Genomic DNA, 24,537 nt, shown 5'->3' with positions numbered 1-24,537 from the left:
AATGTGTATATCACTTCGTTCAAAGATAAACCATTCATCACTGTGAAGCATCGGGAGCAGCAAGTGCTGGAGACCACAGCTGGCAAGCGGTCTTACCGGCTGTCCATGAAAGTGAGGGCCTTCCCGCCCCCAACAGTTGTGTGGTAAGCCCCAAATCTCCCCTTAAAAATATCAGGTTGAGATAGGCCTGGGAGAAGAAAAATGCAATAGCCCACTGACTTGACTTCTTTGTGGGGGGAGGGGAAACCCCAAACTGGCTTAGGTTGCCCAGCCTGAGAGCTGAGAACTGTATTGATTTCCTGGTGGGGGGTTGGGGGTGGGGGCTGATGGAACAGGATGGAGCAAGGATTCAGTTTCTTTGAGTGTTTGTGTCACTTTGGTCAGTCACTCCTGGTGACTAATGTCGGCATCTGTGAACCTTCCGCTGATGTCAGCATCTTTTGAATGGGCTGGGCCATGACTCGGCTGCGTCCCCAACCATGTAGCATGCTCCATTAACCCTGAAGAAGCAGACTCTTGTCATGCGGAGGCTGGAAATAATTCTTTTCTGTGCAGCTGGATGGAGAGTTGTATCTTGTTTTCAAATTAAGCAGACATTCCTCGAGACGAGCCCTGTCCAGTTGCAGGCATGGGCGATTGGACCTGTTTGAACTAAAAAAAATTTTTCTTTGGCTCCACGATTGCATATTCAGAACTTCTTGAAGCAATTTTTTTTAATGCAACACCTTGATACAAAACAATGTAATCTGGTTTATAATCTGCAGTCCATTTGTTAAATCACTTTTAAATATGAATATTTTTGGCTCAAGCCATTGCCCTTTTAACAAAAGGCCCTGGATAGAGCTGATTGGGAAAACAACCCAGGCCACATAGAAAGAAGCACTGGTGCCTGTGTTACACCCTCTGCAGCCGGGGCTGACTTTTGAGATTGTGGGGACAGGGGTTGGTTTTCTATTTCCTCACCCAGGTAAGGAAGAATCCACGTGGAAATGTCAGCTCTGTTCTGTGCCCAGTCCCACCTGCCTCAGTTGCAAAGGGAATTCTGTTTACTTACTTCTTTTGCTTTGTGGTGTTGAAAAGGTCTAGTAGTACACCTCCCACACGTGCCGCAGGCCTCTGACCCTCCCCAGAGCCCCTCTGCTCCTTCTCTGTCAGAAAGGGTCCCTGCTAGAACCAAGTGCTGGCTGCTTCCAGGGCTCAGCAACAAGAAGCCCGCCTCCCCCTCAGATTCAGCCCATTTGGGGCAAGGCGGGCTTGTTGACAGAGAGAGAGTCCATTCAGTAACATGAAGGTGATACTTGTCATGACCTGGAGGAAGCTGGCTTGGAGTTGAGACCCAGGAGCAATACGGATTTATTTGCAGGATGATGTAATCAACTGTAGACCTTTGTGCATACAATAAACACTTCTTTTTTTTAAAATTGTTTTATTGGGGGCTTGTACAACTCTTATCACAATCCATACACACATCCATTGTCTCAAGCTCATTGCACCACAATAAATTCTTAACCGATTAAGAAACAAGCCAACCATGTAGAGAACTGTTCCTAGTAATGAGATCATAGAATTTCAGAGCAGCCTCGTGCAGTGGATCCAAAATCAAATTAAGCACCCAGGGCTCTCGGCTCTTGGATCTGGACATCATCAGAGGCTACTGACATGTGGATTTGCGTTTTAAAAATTTAAAATGAATAGTGAGTGTGGACTTGCTGCGTGCGAGTCTTGTGTCTGCACTGTCCATCCACAGGGGAAACTTCGGCAAATCTTGGGTTTCACTATACTTTATGAAAGGGACAACTGGTGTGGCCATTTGCATAACTAATAAGAACTCCACATGAGATCACAATAGCAAGATCTATTTTTGTTTTTATCTGGAGAAGTGATCTGGTTGGTTCTGACGTACAATGGCCCTGTCTTGCCGGTGGAGTCTCATGGAAAACTCCGGAAGCGATCTTGGGTGGACTCAGACATGGTACCTCTGGGTTAGCATTTAACTCACAGTGGCGCCACAGGGCTACATCAAGACCTGGCTTTTCTTTCTGCCCCTCTGTGCACGTCTTCCCCGGGGCCAGTAAGCACGGAGCAGTCGTCTACCTCCAAGCGTACTTGCCCGTGCTTGAGAAGTCAGTGCTTCAATGTCCGCAGTCCACGTGGAGGGAGGCTCAGGCTCAGGATGCCCACACGTGGGCTCGCACATGACACAGACATCAAAGGGACTACTGAGAGACCAGGCCAGGTGACTTACGGATTGTTCTCTTTGCCCAAGGTTAAAAGATGGCTTACCTGCCCTTGAGCAGTCTGCCCGATATCTGGTTCATGGCTGTTCGTTAATTATCAAAGATGTCACCGCAGAGGACGCCGGCGAGTACACCATCCTGCTGGCCATTAGGCGGTTCGGTGTCTTCAGAAATCTCACCACGACGCTCATTGTAAACGGTAGGCTCGTGTTTGGGCTTTCTTCTGGCTCTGGTAGGAGAGAAGGAAGGAGAAGATAGAAATTTTAAGTCAGTCTAAAGAGAGAGGAGAAGTCAGGGAGTGAGTGGGGGGCAAATTAGTGGGGACTTCGCTGAGAGCTTTGAACCATGGAATCCAGAGCTGAGGAGCTGAGCTGTACACCCCCCCCCCCACACACACACACCTCATTTACAATTAAAAAGAATTTTTGTGATATTTCGTCACCTGTAGTAGGAGGTCGATTTTGGGTTTTCCTGAGATTTTCACTAATGATAGCTTAGGATAATCACACTGGCCAGCACACATTTTGATGCCTCCGATGTTAGACTGTTTCTGGTGTGTTTGGCCTGCTGATTCCATAAAGGCACCGGTTTCCCCGTGTCAGCTCTAGTTTGTGAGACACAGAACATGGGCCCTAGACCACGCTACACTGTGCTCGCCCATAAAGAAAAAGACTGATATCCTATGTAGTGCTAGCTAGCTTCAGGTATAGGAAGTGCATGCTGGTGTACTTTAAGTGGTTTGTGTTGTACTGAATATTTAGGTTAAGTGATACTTCACATGAGGTCCTTTGATCCAATGAGATATCTGAAGAGTGCAGAGCACATGAACTTGGAATGTCCCCCAAGTGTCACCTTCATTAGGAACTTAACAGCAGGCAGTTCCAATCTGTCATCTTACAAAGGGGCCAGAATCAGTGACTATGCGATAAAGAAGGAGCCTCGATGGTGTATCAAGGAGCCCTGGTGGTATAGTTGCTGTGCCCCTTGGGCTAAGATCTGCATGGCTGGCAGTTCCAAACTACCAGCTTCTCACCGAGGGACTGACTGAGCTTTGTACTCTTGTAACCAGTTAGAGTCTCCGGAACCCCCTGGGGGATCGCTATGAGTCATCAGTGACTCGATGGCCGTGAGTTAGAATCTGGAATGGCACATTGGACGATGTGTTCGACTGCTAGCCTCAAGGTCAGCTGTGCAAGCCCACAGACCCCGCCCCCCTCCCCCCACACACAGGAGAAGATCCACCCTGTCCTGCAGGGTCACTATAAGTTGTAATCGAATTGACTGGTAGCGAGTGTGGTACACTCAGAGAGTCACATGTGTGGGGACCCGAAATGAATGGGTCTGTCAGAGTCCAAACTCCTTTATCAAAATAAACATGGTTCAGGCTTGCTATAAGATGGCACAATTGTGCACAAAAACTCTTAAAATCTAAGACAAGTTGGGATTTTCCTGACACAGAAGCTTTGGAGTCAACCTCACCGCTGAAGCATTTAGCACGAGTGATCGATCCATCGGCTTCTGGGTGTGCAAATGTGTTCGGAGCCGTTTACTTCATAGTGTGAAGAAGAAAGGTGTAGATCCCCACAGTGTTTGTGAAAATTATCATGAAGGCCAAGTTTCCGACCCTCATGTCGCCCTCACACTTTCCATATGCGGGCCTCTTCCATTGTCGTTTTCGCTCCCCGCTCTCTGCAAGCCGAGCTCTGTCTCTGCAGTATCCAGCTGGTCGTCTGTGTCTACTGCACAGCCTCCTGGACGAAAAAGAAACGCCCACTGGCCGCTCCTGGTCGAACTCAGGAACCCTATAAGACAGAGAACTGTCCCCTTGGGTTTCCAAACCTTATATCCTTTAAGGGCTGCAGAGTGACTGGTGGGTTTGACCCACTGACCTTATGATTGGCTGTTCAATGTGCAACCAATCAAGAGTCCACTTTACAATTTCCCTTGGGAGTCCCTTGATGCTGATTTTTTTCCCAAACATTTCTTTTTCTTCTCCTGTAATTTGTGGCTCTGAATTCTTCTCACATTTAAAACTAGGATGGTGAATTAATAAATCAGTATAACTTAAGAGCAGAACAAAACTCACTAGAGCTGATGCGAACTAGCCAGCACAATTTTCCGAATCGGCACCCCATATAACCCCCAGGGACAGGCCTAAAAGCCACGACATCAAGAAGAAATGTGGAGGGGAGTGGGTCGGCGTGATTTATCATTTGAAAAGTTAGTAAGGCCAACAGGGTGTTTTGTTTTGTTGTCTTAAACTACTGACTCATTCTTGTCACCTCTGAGCAGCACTAGGAAAATAAGAACAACTCTTTACCTTGATGCCCAAACAGGCACAGTGTAAGCTCGCTTTGAATGGCTGAAGCCTTTGTTTCTTGTAACACCCTGACCTCGGACACGCCCTTCTCCCCGTGAGATCTCCCTGGGCGGCCGCGAGCCACAGGCAGAAGAGGCGAATGCTTGGCTTCGGGGGAAAAAGACGGGTGGGCCCATGTTTACTGCACAGAAACGCTTCCCATTGACCAAGCAGGCTGCTGAGGTTTCCAGAGAAAGCTCGCTCGCACATAGCATTGGCCTTGGCATTTACAATGACTCTATGAGCTTCGAAGGGACCTTGGTCCAGTGCTTGGAGTCTGAACCCAGCGGTCACTCCGTGGCAGAAAGACGTGACCGTCTGCTTTCCTAAGGATGGCAGCCTTGGAAGCCCGCGGGGACAGGTGGACTCTGTCTTGAGAGTTAGCACTGAATGCCAGGTCGGGTTTCGTGACGCAGGCCATGCCGTTGTCGCCATTCCACGTACGAGAAAAGGCAGGTCTCAGCCTTGGGAAACATGGGTGCTCAAACCCGTGTTTTAGCTGCCGGTGGGAAAGACAGCACAATTGTATGTGTTTGTCTACAAACACTTACATTCCTATCATCATGATTTATTTGCTGGCTCCTTGTTACTTTCCATCAGAAAAACAAAACAGAGACCCCCCACTGCCTTCGAGAGAGGAGGGCTTCGCCCGCAGGGTTTCTGGGATCGGAGCGCTTTCCAGGAGCAGGCAGCCCGTCCTTCTCCCACAGGCAGCTGGGAGAGTCGGCAGCCCCGGGCTGCACTCCCGGCACCACCAGGGCCGGCAGCGTGCCGTCTGTGGGAAAGTTCCTCTCGGGCACAGTCCCCGTGGAGCTGGAGTTTGAGGACATTCAAAACCTGCCTTTGTCGTCCTTCTCCTTCCCAGTGAAGCCGCAGATTTATGAAAAAGCCGTGTCGTCGTTTCCGGAACTTACTCTCTACCCGCTGGGCAGCAGACAGATCCTGACCTGCACCACGCACGGCGTGCCGCAGCCCACTGTCCAGTGGTTCTGGACGCCCTGCCGCCACACGCGCGCCAAAGCAAGGTAGGGATGAGCCGAGTCTCGTCACCGCTCTCGTCTTTTTCTTTTTTCCCCGCACTTGGAACGAAACCCCGTCGGTGGGCAGATGGGGGAGTGGGCAGGCTGCTTCCGCTGTGCCTCGGGAGGTGGTGGCTACGAGTCTGCCCGGGGAGTACGTGCGCAGGCCCAAGCTTACCCTGTGGGCCGTGATTTGAGCTCAGGTTGGACTTGGGGACTCTTGGTTTGCTCTCCCAACTCAGGGTCAGTGTCCGTAGGACCCAGGACTAGAGCTTCCGAACACGTTTGATTGCCAGCGCCGCTCATGCTTGTGGGCTGGCTTCCCACACGCCCTTCCACCACCCGAAAGGCTCTTCCAGCCGTTGCCTGCCTGCCTTATCCTCCAAGGGCTCAGCTCCCACGCCGCCTCCCGTGAGTGCTCTCCCGCCTCGGGCGAGCAGCATCTCGGTGTGGACGCCCTGCTTATGCAGGCGTTGCGTGGCCGTCTCCCCTGGCTGGCTGCGTACTGGCTGCGAGCTCCTGCGTTCCTTGGGGCCGAGCCCAGAGCCTGGCACACAGACGTCCGTCCCGGGCGCTGGAATGCCGCGCATGAGTACATTCCCATCCGCTGTGCGAGTGGCCCTCACTTCCTGTTGGTGACTCAGCCTTATTTGTTTTTTCCCTTCTTTGTTTAGTCTGGAGGGATGGTGCTAAGGATAGCTCTCGAGCTCATTGGAAGGACAAGAATAGAGTCGATAGGTGCAAAAATAAGATAGTAGTGAGACAACCCAAGAATTCTCATGGTGCTAAAATAGTTCCTCTTTTTGTTCTCAATGACATTCTCTATCGTGTGTGGGATGATTGCTGCCACACACATACACACACACACACGACCTTGACATAAAACAAACTCTGTGTCACTGGACCATAAACCTAGAAAAGTGGCGCTGACTGAGTTTGCTGGATCCTCCCCGCAATTCCAACCTGCCTGGCGACCTTGTTGAGAGTGGGCTGATGCTGGGCAGGGGCAGTCCCGGACAAGTGGTGGCACAGAGAAGTTGTGTCCCCGTGCCTGCTTTCTCAGAGCCTGAAGACCTTCCCTCCACCCTGATGGAGACTTTGTCACCCAAGAGAGAGGGAGGCCGTCCGAGGTGGCTCAGTAGTTTGCCAGTTTGGGGAGAGCGGCCCTGTACGGGAAAGCCATCGCTTTAAGACGTGGGCTTTCATGTCGAGCTAGCACGCACAAAAAGGAAAAGGAACTGAGTTGGGGAAGGTGGTAGGTTTGGATCTGAACGCAGGATTTCATGTTGACAGAATCGCGCCACCTTTTCATGGTATTTAAAATGTTTATTTTGATCGAGGCAAATCTAAACTCCCCGATTGGACTCTTACATGGAGAGAGCCGTGGGAGGGCATAACGTTGTCAAGTTCGGGGAGAAAATCTTGGCTGGAGCGTGGTGTCGAGAATGAGACAAGCTCTGTCAAAGTGCGCTCATTTGTGGTCCCTCTGACGTGTCTGGGGAGGCCTGCAGGCACAGTGGGTAAGCAATCGACTGCCCGCCCAGGGTGAGCGGTTCAAAGCCAGCAGCTCCTCTGCAGGAGAATGATGTGGCAGACTGCTCCCATAAAGATGCCAAACCCTATTGGAGAGTCGATTCCCACGCACAGCGGCCCTGTCCTGTGATACTTTCCAGACTGTAATTCTTTGTGCGAATAGAAAGTCTCATTCTCCTGAGGAGCGGCTGGTCGTTTGGAACTGCTGCCCTTGTGGTCAGCAGCCCATTTCATAAGGCCACGTCACCAGGTGAAACTGTCCGTAGGGTTTCCAGGGTGGCCATCTCTATGGAGCAGATGGCTACCTTCAGTTGGCCTTGGAGACCCCATGGGGCATTTGGTTCTATTCTCAGTACAGACTCCACAGCAGGGGGGTTTGTGGACTGTGGGATCCTTCTCCCATATTTTGGAAGTAGCTTACTGGTGCCGGAAAGATGTCTTGATTCCTGTGGAAGTCTCTGGAGACTCCATGTTACCACAAATGTTTGTTGAGTAGTTGAACTCTTCCCTGTCCACGGCATTTGTTTATTTACCTTCAGCAGACAGATGGGAAACGGCAGCTGAACTGTGTGCATGCTGCTCCAGTTTTTAACGTGCAGTTGCTTGGAATTATCTACTGGAACCATGTGTTTCCACATGGAGTTGCCCTTCCTTAGTCAACAGGTACCGGTTGAGTTGCCCAGCCTTGCACCAGACCCAATTCCAGTGTGTGGCAGTTAAATCAACTTGGAAAGTGGATCAGACTTCTGCCCACTAGGAAACATCAACGAGCTCCTGAGCTATTTCACCTCGTAGGACAGATAAAAGCTAGCATTTCCGTAACAGCGACGTCCGGTTTCATACGTCTGTCTACAAATGACGTACATAGGTGTCACATTAATCTAAGATGAACACTTACACTCAGTTGGCAGTTTGAACCCACCAGCCACTTCTTGGGAGAAGGAAGTCCTACAGCCGCTTGTGTAGAAATGGTGACAGCCGTGGAAACTTTGTAGGACAGCCCTGTGCTGTCGTAGGAGTGGGAATCAGAATCGGCGGATGGCAATGAGCGTTAGCGCACAGAATAAGGGATGTTCTATGGTGCATGTCTTGTGAAATCTTATTATTGTGAGCTCTATAGTCATCTACCTACCAAGTGGTATCTTTGTATGGTAATCAAATAGATCGAATGACTGATTAACAGATACACATTACTCTTTCAACACGACATATCAGAATACTCCACTTCTTGAAATTTTAGACTCAGTTAAAGCACAGGACACAACCAAAGCATTAATTTAGTTTTGAGCCTATAGAATGCAGTGTGTGTGTGTGTAAGTGAATTGAAATGGATACTTGATTTACTATGTCTAGCTGGTTCATATACCTCAGTTAAGATTAGAGATTTCTGTGTATCATTCTGATTAAAACAAAAAAACCCTTACAACTTATTGCCATCAAGTCAATTCCAACTCATAGCAACTCTACAGGATGACAGAGTAGAATTGTCCCTGTGGGTTTCCAAGACTTATTCTTTAGAGGAGTTGAGGGCCTCGTGTTTCTCCTGAGGAGTGGCTGGTGGTTTGAACTGCTGATTTTAAAGTTAGCAGGCTCTAATGCACTGCCACCATGCCACCAGGGCTCCGGTATCACTCCGTGGCATCTATCAAATATGGAAATCTACTGAAAAGCTAACAGAACTATTATAAAACAATTCCATGTCTATGGATAATAAGAGGCCTGAGTACCTTTACCAAAAATATCATTTTTTGGTTCTTAAATGTGATAAAAGCAAAAGTAGGAGGCTCCGATGAAGTTGGTACATTGGAAAGGTACCAAATGCCGTAGCACAGCCACCAATCTACTCGGTGACTATGGGTTTGCTTTTGGTTTGTGATTGCCGCGCAGGGAGCTCAGGTTGCAGTGGGTAAGTGTTCAGCTGCTACCTGGAGGGCTGGGCGGTGGTTTGACCCCACTGCTTCTGTCCAGATGGCAGCCTGGGAAACCCAGTGGGGCGGGTCTAAGGCCCACCCTGTTCTGTGAGCTGCCAAGTGTTGGAAGGAACTCCTTGACCATGGATTTTGCCCTCCACTCTTTCAGTTGTTGCTGGTGTTGGAGTAAGCTTCTTTAAACGAGGGCCAAGAACTTCTTAGGTGACTCAAGAGGGATTCTTACCTGAGAATCAGTAAGAGTTACCTGCGCAACAGTAAGGAGGGAAAAAGGGGGGGGGGCAAAGATTCCAGAGGCAAAGACACTACATTGTGCCTGTCAAGGTGAAGGCCGACTTTGCTGTGCTTGGGAAGGCACAGCGTGTGGGGGAGGGGAAGGCCAATCTAACTGGGGTGGTTTAGAAGAAGCCCCATAAGGAAGGAGGAGTTGGACAGATGTAGTTGGGGGGGGGGGGGACACAGCCACTTTCTCAGCAAGTGACCAGTCCATTCATCTGTGTTCCCAACACGGGAGGAAGTGGCTCTGACCTGGGCCTTGGCCATGGCTGGGTGGAGCCGAGTTGCTGTCTGTTCAGGGAGTCCACATGACATTTCTGGAATTCTCCATCCCTCCCACAGTTGACGAACGAGACAAGACCACTACACCGCTTGTGCTATGAGCTACCGTTGATGTCCGCCTCCTCACTGAGGGGCGCTGCCCCTTGGGCTCTCCCGGCTGGGATCTCTTCAGAGGCAGACGGCCTGACCTCTCTCCCAACAGCGTGGGGAGTGTGCAGCGTGGCTGCACACCGTCAAACTTCCGGTTCGTGGCTGAGCACTTAACCGTTGCATCACCAGGGCTTCCTCACGGTCAAGTCCATTCCCAACTCCTCCCGACCCTGTAGGACGGAGTAGGACTGACCCTGAGGGTTTCCTAGGTTGCCATCTTGATGGAGACAGATTTCTAGGTCTCCCTCCTGCGAAGCCCCAGGTGGGTTTGAACCACCCACCTTGCCACTAGCGGCTGAGTCCTCCGGGCTCCCTAATCTCATTGCTCCAAAATCCAAGCCAAGCCCATGCGATCCTGCGTAGAGTTGCTGAGACTGTCAGCCTTTCCCAGAGCTGTCCATCCTTTCCCAAAGAGCAGCTGGTGGGTTTCAACCGCCGACCTCGGGGTGAGGAGGCCAGCACTGACCCACAGAGGTGTTTGCAACTATTTCATCCACCACACCAAGGAGACGTGCAGGGACCAAATGGGACTGATGGGAAGAGGCCCTCTGGGGGAACGGAAGGGATTGATTTGAGGAGAAGATGGGGTGAGGACAGGCTTGGCCCTCAGGGCCGCCAGCGGTGCTTTCCCTGGAAGGACCGAAGGCTGGGAAAAGGTTTCCATGCAGGCGTCCTCCACAACTCGGTGGGCACGCTGGTCTCCTGAGTGTGCCCGAAGGCTGGGTCTGTGAGCTCACTCACGTCTCCCTCTCCACACACAGGGGTGGTCCGTGGGCTTCTCCCGAGTCCTAGCGGCCAGAAGCCACCTGGCTATTTCTGACATAGCTTTTTCCCCTTCTCTGTCTCAAAGGACGGTCGGCCTGTTTTTAAAACCGCAAGTCTTGCCTGGATTGTTGCCACAGGGAGGCCCCAGGTCTGCAGCCTTTGATGGCTGCAGCTTTATGGATAGAGCATACTCCTACCTCTCTCCCCGTGTACCTCACTCTCACAGAGGAGACCTGATGGTCAATGCTAACCCCGAAGTGCAGTGGTTCAACCGCCAGCTGCTCGTGGGGAAGGGTGTGGCGGTCTGCTTCTGTACAGATGGCCAGCCCGGGGAGCCCTCAGGGGGTCACGAGGGAGCCGGAATCGACGCAAAGGCAACTGGTTTTCGTTTGTCGTACTGATCGCTAACGGGATGTTCGGCGTGATCACAATAATGACTGATTTCCCTAGTTGTCTCAAATCATGCGTCCCCTCCATAGCATGCCCACCCCTGGGACTTGAGGCAAAGCACACCGAATGGGAGTGGTGCTCGGGGGTTACGTAGTTGGCAAAACCCTGTAATGCGTGTGTTCTTTGCATAAAGATGTGGTGTCGTAGGGGAGAGCGGCTGTCCCTACTAGGTGTTGATTTCTGATGGTAAATACACAGGTGAGGCCTCCATGAGCTCTCTGGAACCTACTCGCTTTCTTCATGGTCTGTCTGTGCTGAACACAAGCATGGCATCAGGACCCTCCGCTCCTGCGCACTGTGTTCACCTTGCTCCCATCTTCTAGTCGCCACACCATCCGTTTACGTCTCAGTCAGGTGTCGCTTCGTCGCACAAATGTGTACTAGGCAAGATACAGACCATGTGCAAGGCTCAAAGGCAGACACCTTTACTTTGTTGTTATCCAGGGCCCTCCCGTCAGTCCCCACTCACTGCGACCCTGTGCACAGCCGAGCGAAACACTGCCCGATCCAGCGCTATCCTCACGGCCACTGCGCCCACCATCTCATTGTGGATTGTCCGCTCCTTTGCTGCCCCCCCCCCACACACACATTGTACCAAGTCCTCCTTCTCCAGCTATTGGTCTCTGGACAACATGTCCAACGTGCACAAGACAAAGCCTCACCGACATCCTGGCTTCCGAGGGCCACTCTGGTCGTACTTCTTCCAAAACAGATTTGCTTGTTCTTCTGGCCGTCCGTGGTGCTTCCCGTAGTCTCGCTGGCACAACCCTCCAAATGCATCGCTTCTTCTCCATCTTCCCTTTTCAGTGTCCGACTTTCACATGCATAGGAGGGGACTGAAAGGGCCGTGTTTTCATTGGGTAGGAAAGATGCGCAGCTTTGGTGACTGCATGTCGGATGTGCACGGGCATCTGTAGCATTTCTGTGACCTGGTCTCTGGAATAGAGACGTGGGGATCCCCGAAATGGGTTCTGTCCATGGCACCGTCCTGACTTTTGTGTGACGTTGGCTGCCTATTGAGACTCTTCGTGCTTCCATGTCCCCTTCTGCACATGGTCAATGTCATCTCTCCCCTTTCCTCTAAGACATGGCTATGAGCGAGTTAAATGAGAACATCACACCAAAGGATCTTTTCCTCTTTCAAAAAAAAAACCAACCAGAGCGAATGTCCTAGTTGTTGTCCTAATGAGTTACAAAGCCATTTGACCACCACCTCGGAGCACCGAGGGCCCGATTTACGAACCTTTCCACTTACGAAAGGAGGGTTATGCACAAAGGCTGACAGACAGGGTGATATGGAGTCTACTTAATAATGATCAAGTTTTCTAGCAAAACAAGACAAAGTTATTGCCTTGGAGTCCAGGCGACTCAAAGCAACCCTGTGGGACGAAGGAGCCCCAGTGGTGCTATTGGGTAAGCGTTGGACTGCCAACCACAAGATCATTGGTTCAAACCCACCGGCCACACTCTGGGAGAACGAGGAGGTTTTCTGCTCCAGGAAAGATTTTACAGACCTTGGCAGCCCTCCACAGGGTTGCTATGAGTCAGACTCAGCTTGATGGCAGTGGGCTTGGTTCTTACAGGGTGTCCAAGACTGGACGGCCATCTCTTTCTCCTAAGGAAGCCCACTGCTCCATCTTTCCAGCGAGGGGCTCTTGGTGGTGTCAAGCCCCCAGTCTTTCCCATTGGCCACCAGGCACCTTAATCCCTGTGCCACTGATCGCTGGAAAAGCTAACAGTAGTTAGCCAGCAAGAATGACCTGGCAGCCCCTCCCCCATGCTGCCCTCCATGCCAGCTGGATACCCTGGGTCAGCCCACAAAGGGAGCGTGTGCCCATGCATGGCCCCGCTCGCTCTAGAGCCAACAAACCCCTTAGGAGGGGGAAATGGAATTGGATTCTTAGTCATGGAAGGCCGAGGCTCAAGGCTTTCTTAGCTAAAATGGAGGATTTCCACAGAGAAACCTCACGGACACGCAGAGCCCAGGGGCGCTTCTTCCACAACCTAGAAGCAGATCAGAGCTGGAGTTCAAATGCACGCTGCATTCTGGAAGTTTCCCAGAACATCATCCCTCTACAACTCACTGTAGGAGGATGAGCTTCCTGTTCCACACCACCCAACATCCTCCCCTGCTGTGACGGTGCTCTAAGAGCAATCTGACAGCCCTGGGGACCTAGTGCTGCCCGGCAGTCAGCTAAGGGCGAGGCCAGCAAGTTGGAAGCCACCATTGCTCGGAGGGAGAAAGGCCAGGCTACTCATGTCAAGCTGAAAAGCCAAACCACTCCAGTTCCGAGGAGCCGAGGACGGCCCACCAAGTGAGGGACAGACAGGCAGCTAATCGCATTGGTCAGTTGCATCGGTCCAGGCGAGAGGGGAGGCTTTGTGCTCCTGGAAAGTGACAGTTTCAGAAACCCACACGGCAAGTCCACTCTGCTCCTGTCGGGTCGATAGGAGTTGGAAGGACTCAGTGGCAGGGAGGGGTTTTTTGGTTGTATACTGCCGCAAATTAGCAAAGAAAGTGAGACTTGAAGCTCTAGGAACGTGGTCCGGGGCCTTGGCGGAGTACAAAAGCTAAGTAGACCAAAACCCAAACAACTGTGAATGCTAGTTACCATATATCCTCGTGTAAAAGCCGAGGTTTTCAGCATATGCGCAATGCAATTTTTGTGGTAAAATTAGGTGTCTCGGCTGATATTCAGGTTGGCTTATACTTGAGTATATACGTTAATTCAAAACATAGAGCCAAGGACCCAAATTTAATGGACCACAAGCAGGAATAGCTACTGTTTTCCTGCCAGAGCCGTCTTCTGTCCTGTGCATAATTTTTCTATGTGGAAGTTCTGTCTGCACATTGAACACTCCAGCCTTCGCTGGGCAGGCAAGCAGGTGAGCTGTCTGACTCCTTGCCATCGAGTCCATGCATACATCAATTGTATCAAGCAAATTTGTACATATGTTACCATCATTATTTTCTAGACATTTACTTTCTATTGAGCCCTTGGTATCAGCTCCTCTTTTTCCCCTCCCTCCCCTGCCCCATCCTCGTGTCCCCTTGATAAATTATTATTTTCATATCTTACACTGACCACTGTCTGCCTTCCCCCACAGTTTCTGTTGTTCGTCCCCCCTGGGGTGGGGGGGCTGGTGGTGGTGGTTATGTGTCGATCATTATGATTGGTTCCCCCTTCCTCCCCTCCTCTCCCCACCTTCACCCTACCCTCCTGGTATCGCTACTCCCTAAAACCCATCTGTAGACAAGGGGACATCCCTTCACAGAAGGGTCACAAGGAAGGAATGAGTCAACCAGGGTTCAGCATAGCACACAATCTTCCTCCGGTTCCTTGAGGCTTCCTCATGCCCCACTCATGACCCCAGTCCTGCTTCTTTCTCACTGTGGGCTAGATGGGAGCATGTGCACAGGTACAGATAACAACTGTAATTTAAGAACCCCGCTTATTTGGAGATCTGGCAGCATGCCTGGTGTTTGAACCTTGCTCTCATCCCTCTCAGGGCTCCTGCCACGTGCACCTCAGTCTCGCTCGACACACCAGGGGGCTTCCAAGGGGAATCAAATAAGAGAGTGGCATTTTTCCACGAGCTTTCGGAGGAAGCTCCCTGGCATGTTCTCTGCGGGGTGGGAAAGGAGTCGCAGACTCCGATCAAGATCAGGCATGCGGAGGAGGATGTCAATTAGCTTCCAGCAGGACATAGAATCCCTGGGAGAAGCATAAAGAAGGCCACCTCACCAAATACCACTTTAGCAGGACTTAGAGGCCGGCCATCAGGCCCCAGGGGCTGTCATCAGGGGCCAAGGGGACTGGCCGCTGCCTGCTGGGCAGCCCCTTGAGCTCTGTTGCATAATCACTGGATGAACCAGTGCCCACTGTCCACTGGGAAGGCCCGGACAACAGCGCCCATTGATACTGCTCGCCAAGTCCCGAGAACACAGCCCACGCTCGCGAGCCAAGTGCTTCTTTGCCACTTTCCTGTACCTTGTGGGACACGCCTCTCTGTTCCCAGTGACACAGCGAGTCTAATGAATAACTGTGTCTAATGAATCGACTGTCTCCTGTAATTGCTGTCACACACTTCATTGGGTGTTTTAAATGAAGCTCCAGTGCTGGGTCAGAGAAAGTCTAGGAGAGTTGGTTTCTCAGGGGTCTCTTGGGGCCATGCAGGGTGGCTTCTCAGCATGCGGCGTGCAACTAGAGCTTGCTGGACACACAGGTGGGGAAGGCATCCGGGAAGACGGGCAGCAAGGCACACACTTCCTTTGGCCATATGTGCACAGATCCGCCCAGATGGGGTGGGCGCTTTCGTTACTGAATCATAGCACGGAGAGAGATGACAACTCGTTTATAAAGCACGCACCTGTGCTCGGGAAAGGGTGTTACTTAAACCCATTTCCACTGGGTTGAGTGGCACAGTGGGTGAAGGGCCGTCCAGAGTCACGTGCTGCGCCGCAGGAGAGAGAGGAGGCTGTCTGCTACTGTAAACACTGGCAGCCTCGGGAGCCAGCGAGCAGGTCTCCTGCCCTAGAGGGTTGCTTGAGGTCAGAAGTAACTGGCAGCATGGAGGGATCGAATCAATGGTTTCATCCTTTTCGGGGGTGGGGGTTTGAGAGGTAGGTAAGCAGTAAATTGTTTCTTGAAGTAGTCCATCTAGACCTGTTTTGGTTTTTAATAAATCATTTTATTGAGGGTTTTTACAGCTCTTATAACAATCCATCCACTGTATCAAGCACATGTTTACATATATATTACCATCATCATTTTCAAAACATTTTCTTTCTGCTTGAGCCCTTGGTATCAGCTCTTCTTTTTTTCCCTCCTTCCCCTCCCCTGCCACCCTCGTGAACCCTTGAGGAATAATTATTATCTTCATAGCTTACACTGTCTGCTGTCTCCCTTCACCTATGTTTCTGTTGTTTGTTCCCCGGGGGTAGGGTGGGGTGGGGTTTATATGTTGATCACTGCAATTGGTTCTGCCCTGGATTCTGCGTGTCAAGAGCTCTTAGCTACGCCAGTGTACATGCGCTGGTGTAGCTGGGTTTGTAAGGGAGAGCTGGGGGTCATGCTAGTGGGGGCGAATTAGAGGAATGCGGGTGCTGTGCTGCACCCTGGCCGCTTCGTCCCTTCCTTGTGCCCCTTCTGTAAGGGGATGTCCAGTTGCTAGACCTGGTTGCTAAGGTACCCTCATTGCCCTTTGGGTGAAAAAGCAGAATCTAGCAGATTCGAGGATGGACTAATGGACTGTAGACTACCGCTTGGATAGTGTCTTCTAGCGAGCATCAAGGCACTAGACCTTGTAGGAGCACCACTGTCTCCTAGTGAAATGTGTCGTCAGTCTGCCCTTCTGCGTGCCGACATTACCAGTCCTCGATCTCCGTGACCGTGACTCAGAATGCATAGGCTGTCCTCTGCTACCCCGTGAGGCAACCAAAGTTGAGAGAGTTGTTTCTTAGATGCTTTCTGATGGAAGGAAAGGAAAGGGTTGGAAGTCAGAAATGGGGTCACAGTGACTTCTCGTTTGGAGAACACTGGCCTGACCTGTGAGTTCGTCTTGTCGGCGCTGCTCTCACAGGGCTCACGTGTGAGCTGAAGGTGGAGCGGAAAGGAGGAAGCGATGAGCAGGAATGAGGAGCATTTGATTCGAACGGTGCATTTTGGGGGCGGGGGACCAGGCAGGATCTCTGGTTGGGTTAAGCCCCAGGAAATGACTGCAGATGGGGTAGACCCTTTGATGGCAGGACTGGGGGGACAAGCATAAAGCCCAGTAGGATGAAGAGCACATCGATTGAAGGCCAGCCCCAGCAGGGCAGCACGACCCACTGACAGTGGCATTTCCAGCTAACAGCTCGGTGGTTTTGCTCACCCCGCTGGGGCATTTTCTCCCTTGTGAGGAAGTCCCGTGCCTCCCTGATGGCTTGAGGTGAGTGCTCTGGATGAGGATTCAGCAAGTGCCTCAGCTGGCCTCCAGTTGGCCTCACAAATCTCTCGGGCACCCAGGTAAAGAAGACTGGAGAGCAACCAAAGGAGATGAGTAAGCAGGGTGGGTCTAAAGGCAATGGAAGCGGACACATAAGGGCAGACAGACGATGAATGAATGGGACCGAGGCATGCTGTTGCTCAGTGACATTGAGTCTGCATCGGCTGCCTCCTAATGGCCCTCTGTGGGACAGAACACAATGTTTCATGGTTCAGATTTCAACCGCAGCATGTCCTGATGTCACCCAGAATGATTCATCCGCATAGAATGAAGGGATCTTAAAGATTATCGAGAGAGGTAATAAACGAGAAGATAAATGTTACATGTTACCACCTTGAACTTCACAGGTGGCTAAGCCTAGGACTGGACCCAGCTCCATGATTTCCTGTTTTCTGGTCTTCTCACCACAGCATTGTACTGACCCCGCATGGGAAGGGTGGGCGTGGTGGACGTGCTTCTCCTGGGTGGTAGACAGAGTGCCTCTGCTTAGAGCAGCGGTTCTCCACCTTCCTCATGCCGTGACCCTTCACACAGCTCCTCATGTGCTGGGCCCCCCAACCATAACATTATTTTCGTTGCTACTTCATCACTGTCATTTTGCTACTGTTAGGAATCGTCATAAATATCTGATAGGCAGGCTGTCTTTTCATGATTACAAATGGAACATAATGCGACAGTGTGCCTAAAAAGCCAGCGTCAGTGCGAAGGTGGAGATCGCGTCTTTCTCACCAGATGAGCCACCTGCATGTGGGCGGACCCGCCTGGAGACGGAGAGAGGAGCGAGTGGTGTCTCGGTTCCTAAGACCAGTGGAAGTGTTTTCGGATGGTTTTAGGTGATCCCTGTGATAAGAGTCGTTCGACTCCCAAAGGGGTCGTGACCCACAGGTTGAGACCCACTGCCCTAGAGGAAGTGGGCTTGAAACCTGGGGGTGGTGGGGTGGTGTTGAGGAGCTGTGCCGGAAAGTTCGATGGAAAGGGAGAGGACATGGGTGTGATCGTGTGCAGAAATGAGGTTTGGTTGGCTCCTAAGATTTAGGTGGGAAAAGATTAAAAAACTATCATTGGAAATATCAGTTGGATTCTGGTGCTGAATTTCTTGAAGGGAGGCCCTGGAGCTGAGCCAGTCAATCCTTCTCCTAGGGCTCACGTTCCCTGGATACCTCGGTATTCATAGACTGTAAGTCCACTCTGTCCCTTCTTAGGGATGCATGCAGTGGCGCAGACTTCACCCCGAGAAGTGTTGGGGGTCTTATTCCTGGGATGCTGTTTCGATGTGGCTTCTGAGCGTGTTTCTAGGCAGACGGCCTCACAGTAGTTAAAAGACTTGGTTGCTAGCCTACAGGTCAGAGGTCCAAACCCACACTAGTCAAAGCTGTTCGGAGGGAGACCGATGAGGCCGGCTTCTTCTATGAAGTTTAGTCTTTGAGACGCTTTGGGGTGGGGTGGGGGCTCTACTGTCACATAGGGTTGTCATATGTTGGCTTCACCTCAGCGGGATGGGTACACTGAGACAAAAGCCAGTGCAGACAACCTTGTCCGGACGAGCAGAGCCTTAGCCGGCTACAGCTGGGGTCGATCCTTTGTGCTCATTCGCTTAGGTCTGCAGCGCTCCCTCCGCCTGGGCCGTCCCTGAAAAGGACGTTGACATTAACTCCCTGCTCCACCTTGCAGGAAAATCCTCCCTTTTGTGTTTTCTGTTCCTTTTCACAAATAAATGGAGGAAAATTTAAATGGGCCTTTGGAGTCAAATGGAAGGTTCTGAATGGCGGAAGACTGAACTAGGGGTTCTTTTCTTTTATAACTGAAACCTATGAAGCATTTCACTCTAGGGTGTACTTGTGCCAGGTGATACAGATAGGTGGATGATGATGATGATGACTGATAGATAGATAGATGATAGATAGATAGACAGATGATAGGCAGATAGGTGATAAGTAGGCCCATAGAGACAGGTAGGCAGGTAAGCACACAGATGATAGGCAAGCAGGAAGATAGATAAGCTCTCCTCTGATCTCCTAGGACTTCTTCGAGGCCGACATTACTCTTGGGACCATTTTTCAGAGGAGGCACACACAAGTCATGTCAGGAAACTAGCTCTGTACATGGCTGTCCTATCAGCACATTATCAGCCTGGCTGCCCAGAGCACTTTCTGGCCAAGATTGGATCTGTAACAGCTACTTAGGAAGTGAAATGCGTATGTTGTGATCAAGAGCACATGCCCTTTCAAAGCCTGGCGTGGGCTCTCAAGAGCCAGTCTGGTACAAGGCATAAAGATGCACAAAGGTACCACGGTCCAGGTCATGGGCTGCATGTCAGCGGTTGTTTGGAGATTGAGTGAGCTCGTGCAGATGAAGCAGTTGGCCCGCTTCCTGTGACACATAAGTGCTAGATGTGTTGGTAATGGCTGGCCAGTCCTTCTAGGGTTCTCTGGAGCCGCCCATTGGAAAGCCACTGCGTCTGAAGTGCGATGAGAGATGCAGCCAGTGTCCTGTGGAATCTGACAAGAGTCTGACAGGTTGGGAAACAGGCGTGCATCATTGGACAGGTCTTTTGACTAGGTTCCATCGTCAACAGAAATTTCAGATCCTCTAGGAAACTGGTTTCGATCTGTGTGTAACTGAACGAAGCATCGCCCCGTCCCGCGCCATCCACACAATTGTTCCTGTATTTGAACCTCTCTCACCATGGGGCTTCCTCTCTTTTCTCCCTGGCCATCTGCTTTTATGGAGCAGGGTGCCCTTCTCCAGGGACTGGCCCCTTCTGATCACCTGTCCAAAGGAAGCAAAACGAGAGGCAGGATGATGCCCCGGGTCTCCGCACACCCCAGAATTGTGCCTCGGTTCCTCGGGCACTCCTTGATCTAAGGGCTACCCAGCCTCGGTTCCCTGTGGACTTGTGACATGTGGCTGGCCTGTGCTCAAGACAGCTGGACGTGTTTCTGTGTACTTGGCTGCTCGCATCAAGACACGTGGCTTTTCTTGTGAGGCACTCTGGAGTTGATCTTTGACTCAGGTGAAGGAGTACAGAGCACACCTAACCCCAGGGGACTTTCTAGACAAGGGCGATCTCCAGGTCTTTCTTCCTGGAGAGCATCGAACTATCTGACCATCTGAACCATTCACTTGTCGCTCAGTAGCCGCGTATACCCGCGTATACCCAACCAGCCCTCCCTTCAATAGACTGACAGAAGGAACACACGCATACTTCTTTGCAGGGCAGAGGGTACTCTAGTTTCTTAGATAGTTGTGTGACGAGATGGTGCTAGTCATTGTGGGCCTACATTCTGTACACCTTTGTGCGACCTTGAAGAAAAGAGATTACTGCTGTTTGCTTTCATTTTCCCTGAGACCAGAAGATTCGTCTCCATTGTGTCAGCATCGATGTCCAAGTGGAGATTGTCCATGACGATCAGATTGTCAGACGCTGATAGTGCCGTGACGAGTTTATCCAGACGTCAGGGAAGATCCTCTGTCTTCATTAATATCTGTCATTGTGGATGTATAGACTGATGGCGGTGACATCGTGCTGATTAGTGGAGAGGGTAGGTGTGAGGTCATTTGATGGTCACTAATGCCACCTTTCCTAGCAAGTTTGAGGCAAGTGATTGATGGTGGAGCTGATACACAGCCAGAAGGTTTAAGTCCATACCTAGTCATGCTCTTCCAGGATCCCCTCTTCTCAGCAGGCAGGTTAGGGGAGAAACAGATAAGGAGTGCTCCCCAGTGGTAGGCCAAGTTTCCGTGCAAGGCACCCAGGGGCTAACGATGCGTAGCTCCCCACCCACTCACGCGGTTAAGTGACACCCAGTACCCTGGTCTGTCTACTGTGCGGAGCAGGTTCGCCAAAGGGCTTTGTACAGAATCACCCTGCTGTGTCCCGAAGTCAGTGATTGTCTCGAGATGATTTTCCCTCTGCTCCCGTTCTGATCGCTGTAACAAGCAGCTAGACACGATCCCGCAGGTAATAGGAGGTTTCTTGTCTTGAGTCTGCAGGCCTGAGAACATCGCCTTTCGCAAGGAATGTGAGGTGGCGGGTCACCCACAGTACCATGACTAGTTGAGCACATCTGGACGTGGGGGGAGCGGGGCAGGATTAGGACAGAGATTGGAGCCACATGCTCTTTTTGAGACAAAGAAGAGAGAGTGTGGGAAACATACATGGGAAGCCCACCTTGTCAGAGGGCTGAGGTCAGGTGGGAATAAGGACCCCCTTATCCTCTGAGCCGGGAGTGGTCAACAGACACACGCTCCCCCACAGGACCGTCTATTTTTGACATCCCTCAGTGTTGGGCAGGGGTGTGGCACCCACACCTGACGTGTGGGCAGCGTCTTGTGGGCTTTTTGGATCCAAGGATACCACCTAGAACGATCCAAGGGATTAAAAAGATGGCAGTGCCCCCATCCCTACAGCCCCCTCCCCCCCCACCGGCCCCTTGTGGAATTTGGAATGACTCAGATTTCTCACATTTGGGCTTCTGTTCCCCCCGGGGTTAAAGAAATAGTAAAGTCCAACATTATGGTCCAGGCTTAGGCCTGCCCAGCTCTGCAGTCCATTCTGCCCTCAAGCTGCGCGATGACGCCCCTCCCTCCGCCCCAGACTTTCTGCTCCTTTCCTCTACATGAGAACCAAAAGTAGCTACGGCTGGAAAGAGTCTGCCTTTAGTGACTGATCGACTGAAACCCTCCTTCTCGAATGTTAGAGAGCGTTTGTAGCCACATTTCCTTCAGGATTTCTAATCTATCAAGTCACCCTTCCGGAACCAGCCGGTCTCTCACTAAGAAGAAAAATGATGATGGCAACATGTGTACAAAGGTGCTTGCTACAGTTGATGTATGGGCTGTTCTGAGAGCCGTTAGAACCTCCAATAAAATGATTTTATTTAAAAAAAAGGAGAACAAATGATTGGCTAAAATAGGTGTTCTACATGAGGCTCCTATCTGGGTGTGCCCCGGTCAACACCTACTCTTTCATCCTCAAGTCTCCCAGGGAGAGGTTGCCAAGACTCTCTGGGCCGGACTCAGGTTCTGAAAGGAACCCAGAGAAAGAGGGAGAGTGGACTGAGTATTGGACTTGACTGTGGGCAAGGAAAGAGAGGGGTGTGTGTGTGTGAGAAAGCAGTAAGATGGACCTTGGTGCTGAACATGGTGCCCTGGAGAGCAGGAAGGCTGGGAAATTCCTTCTCTAGACAGAGGTGAGGCCCAGGTGCTCATGGGAAAATTCCTTCCTTAGAGGTGAGACTGAGTGAAAGATCATTTCCACCATCGTCCAGAGACTTGACTCAAAGCCTTCAATTCCCCCCACCCCCCAACTCCCTCCACCTGGCTCTATGCTCTCAGGCAAGAAGTCATTTTCAGGACAAGTCCCAAGGCAACACAAGGCCTCCCCCAAAGCTGAGGAAAGTCGCTCCCCCAGCATCTCCTCAGCCTGACCCTTTGACCACCCTGAAGGCCCAGGCCCTTTTCCTGCAGCCAACGCAGCAGGAAGAGCTGGCAGGAGTCTAAACACTCCTTGCAACCGGCCCCCTGCTCTGCCAGCGTCCCCTCCCACCTCGGGTTCTGTTTGTTTTAGGAGAACGTGTGAGGCGGGGAAAGAGTGTCTGCCGACTGTGAATGTGGTGGCGCGCACACACTCCAGCCAGTGATTTGGCACAGCACCCACCGTGGCGGTGGCATGTTTATGTTGAGACCCTGAGACAGGACAGTGGTCAGCCAGGCGTAGTGGCCAGCCAGGGAGCCACCTTGGCCTGGCCCTTTGGCGGAGTTCCAAGCTGTCCTTTTGTGTCCTTCTATGTTTTTTTAAAAGGCACGTTATAGCCACGGTGCCTTCTGCGCCTTTGTTCTCACACTTGAAATGATTCCCTATTCTTTGCAAACAGATTCTAATCACCTTCGCATCCTTTGCAAGTGAAGTGAAATCCCACTGAACAGAGAAGCCTGTCCGGTTTCATCATCCAAAGGAGTGGGGCGTTGTGGGTGGGGGGTGGGGCGCTGATAGAGAATAGAAATGATACTCTTGTCTTTGGACTTTGTAGATCTTCCTAGTAGTCTCCCCCACCTCCCACCCCCCCACCCCCAATTAAACAGTCTTTACTGCTAAATCAAAATATAATTCAGGAACTGTCTTGGGCTCAAGTAGGCAACGAGTGGGTACTGGGGGGGGGGGTGTCCCGTTAACCCACGCCTGTACCTCCCCTTCTCCTCAGAGGCCCCTCCTGCATTAGCTGCTCCGGGGTGCTCCTTGAAGTCAAACACCTGTTAAAAATATATTGGGGTTCGGAATGAAACAGGCAAACTTCTCGGAACATGTCCCGAAGCTCATGTAGACAAAAGTAAGCTACGGGGCGGGGGGCGGGGGGGAGAGACTCAAGTTGGATTATTTCCTTTCTGGGTTATAATGTGTGGTAAGATTTTTTTTTTTAATGATAAATTTGTTAACCAATAGAAGGTGAAGTATTCCTGTAAGTGTAGCCTCAAAATTTGTTTATGATCCAAGCTAATCAAAATTGATTTAAAAAAAAACAAACTTACTTCTGCCCCTCCATACACCAAAGGACTGGATGCCCCTTTGTCCTCTTAAAAACTCACATTTCATTTCCTTTGGCACCTGCCTGGAACTCAGAGGCGTTTAGAAGACCCCAGTTTTCCTCTGTCTTAAGTGACTCTGGGCCAGGTGTCCCCCCTATGGAGCTTGGGGGAAGTCCCTTTGGGAGAGAGAACGGCTTGCGTGGTGGGGTGGGCTCTTGTGGTGGGGGGAGGAGGATCTGGGTTGGGTCTCAGGTTTCCCACCAACGCTGGCAGCACAAGTGAGGCACTAGACTTCCTTCCTAGAGTCCTGGTTTCCTCCTTGGTGAGAGGACTGTGAAATGGTAGTAAGTGCGGCTGAGAAGGTCAGCTCCCTGCTTGGATGACAGTCCTCACCCCCCTCGGCCAGCCAGGGGATGGAGGTTAGCACAGCAGGGTTTTCAAGGGAAGGTTGGTGTCATGTCATCGGTCACTGGGTCAAAGTCACTTCTGACTCCCGGTGCCCGTGGGTTGCAGGGGGCTTGTTGTGACTGTAAATCTTTCCGAGACCAAGTGCTCAGGTCTTCCTTCTTCAGAGCTCACGGAGCTGGACGGGTTCAAACCATGCATCTTTTCAGCTGTCGTGCCTTTCGGCTGTGGCCCCTCTCAGAATGGGGCAGTTCTGTTCTGCCCTGTCCTGTTCTTCTCTGTCTGTCTCTATCTTAGAGGAGACCTTCCAGAACTGGACCAGTTATTCAACTGTTTTGGAAATCATTTGTGAAATGAGTTTATGCTGGGTACCTTCCAGGAGTCTTCAGGCCTAGGTTATTATGCTGTTATAGGTCAAACCTGTAGCACCCCAGATGACAAAGCAGACTGCCCCATGGGCGTCCTAGCCTTTCCTCCCATCTTTATGGGAGCAGATTGCTGGGTCTGTCTCCGGAAGAACGGTGGGTGGGCTTGAACCACCAACCTTTAGCAGCCAAGTGTTAACCACTGTGCCACCAGGGATCCTTCTGGCACCAAACAGGGGGCAGTTCCTGGAAAGG

At 51.3% G+C, this 24,537-nt stretch overlaps 1 protein-coding gene across 2 annotated transcripts in view; it reads left to right on the top strand.

Moving 5' to 3' along the window:
* Positions 1-24,537, top strand: part of FLT1 (fms related receptor tyrosine kinase 1) — a 179,182-nt gene that overhangs the window by 48,232 nt on the left and 106,413 nt on the right. For both annotated transcript variants that reach the window (XM_075562804.1, XM_075562805.1), the window contains exons 8-10: positions 26-143; positions 2,267-2,436; positions 5,462-5,621. In XM_075562804.1, coding sequence (XP_075418919.1) covers positions 26-143; positions 2,267-2,436; positions 5,462-5,621 — 448 coding nt within the window. The remainder of the gene's footprint in view (positions 1-25; positions 144-2,266; positions 2,437-5,461; positions 5,622-24,537) is intronic.

The sequence above is a fragment of the Tenrec ecaudatus genome, chromosome 11 (genome assembly GCF_050624435.1).
Source record: "Tenrec ecaudatus isolate mTenEca1 chromosome 11, mTenEca1.hap1, whole genome shotgun sequence".
Lineage (NCBI taxonomy): Eukaryota > Metazoa > Chordata > Mammalia > Afrosoricida > Tenrecidae > Tenrec > Tenrec ecaudatus.
The sequence above is the reverse complement of the archived record's forward strand: the minus strand, read 5'-3'. Positions and strand labels throughout refer to the sequence as shown.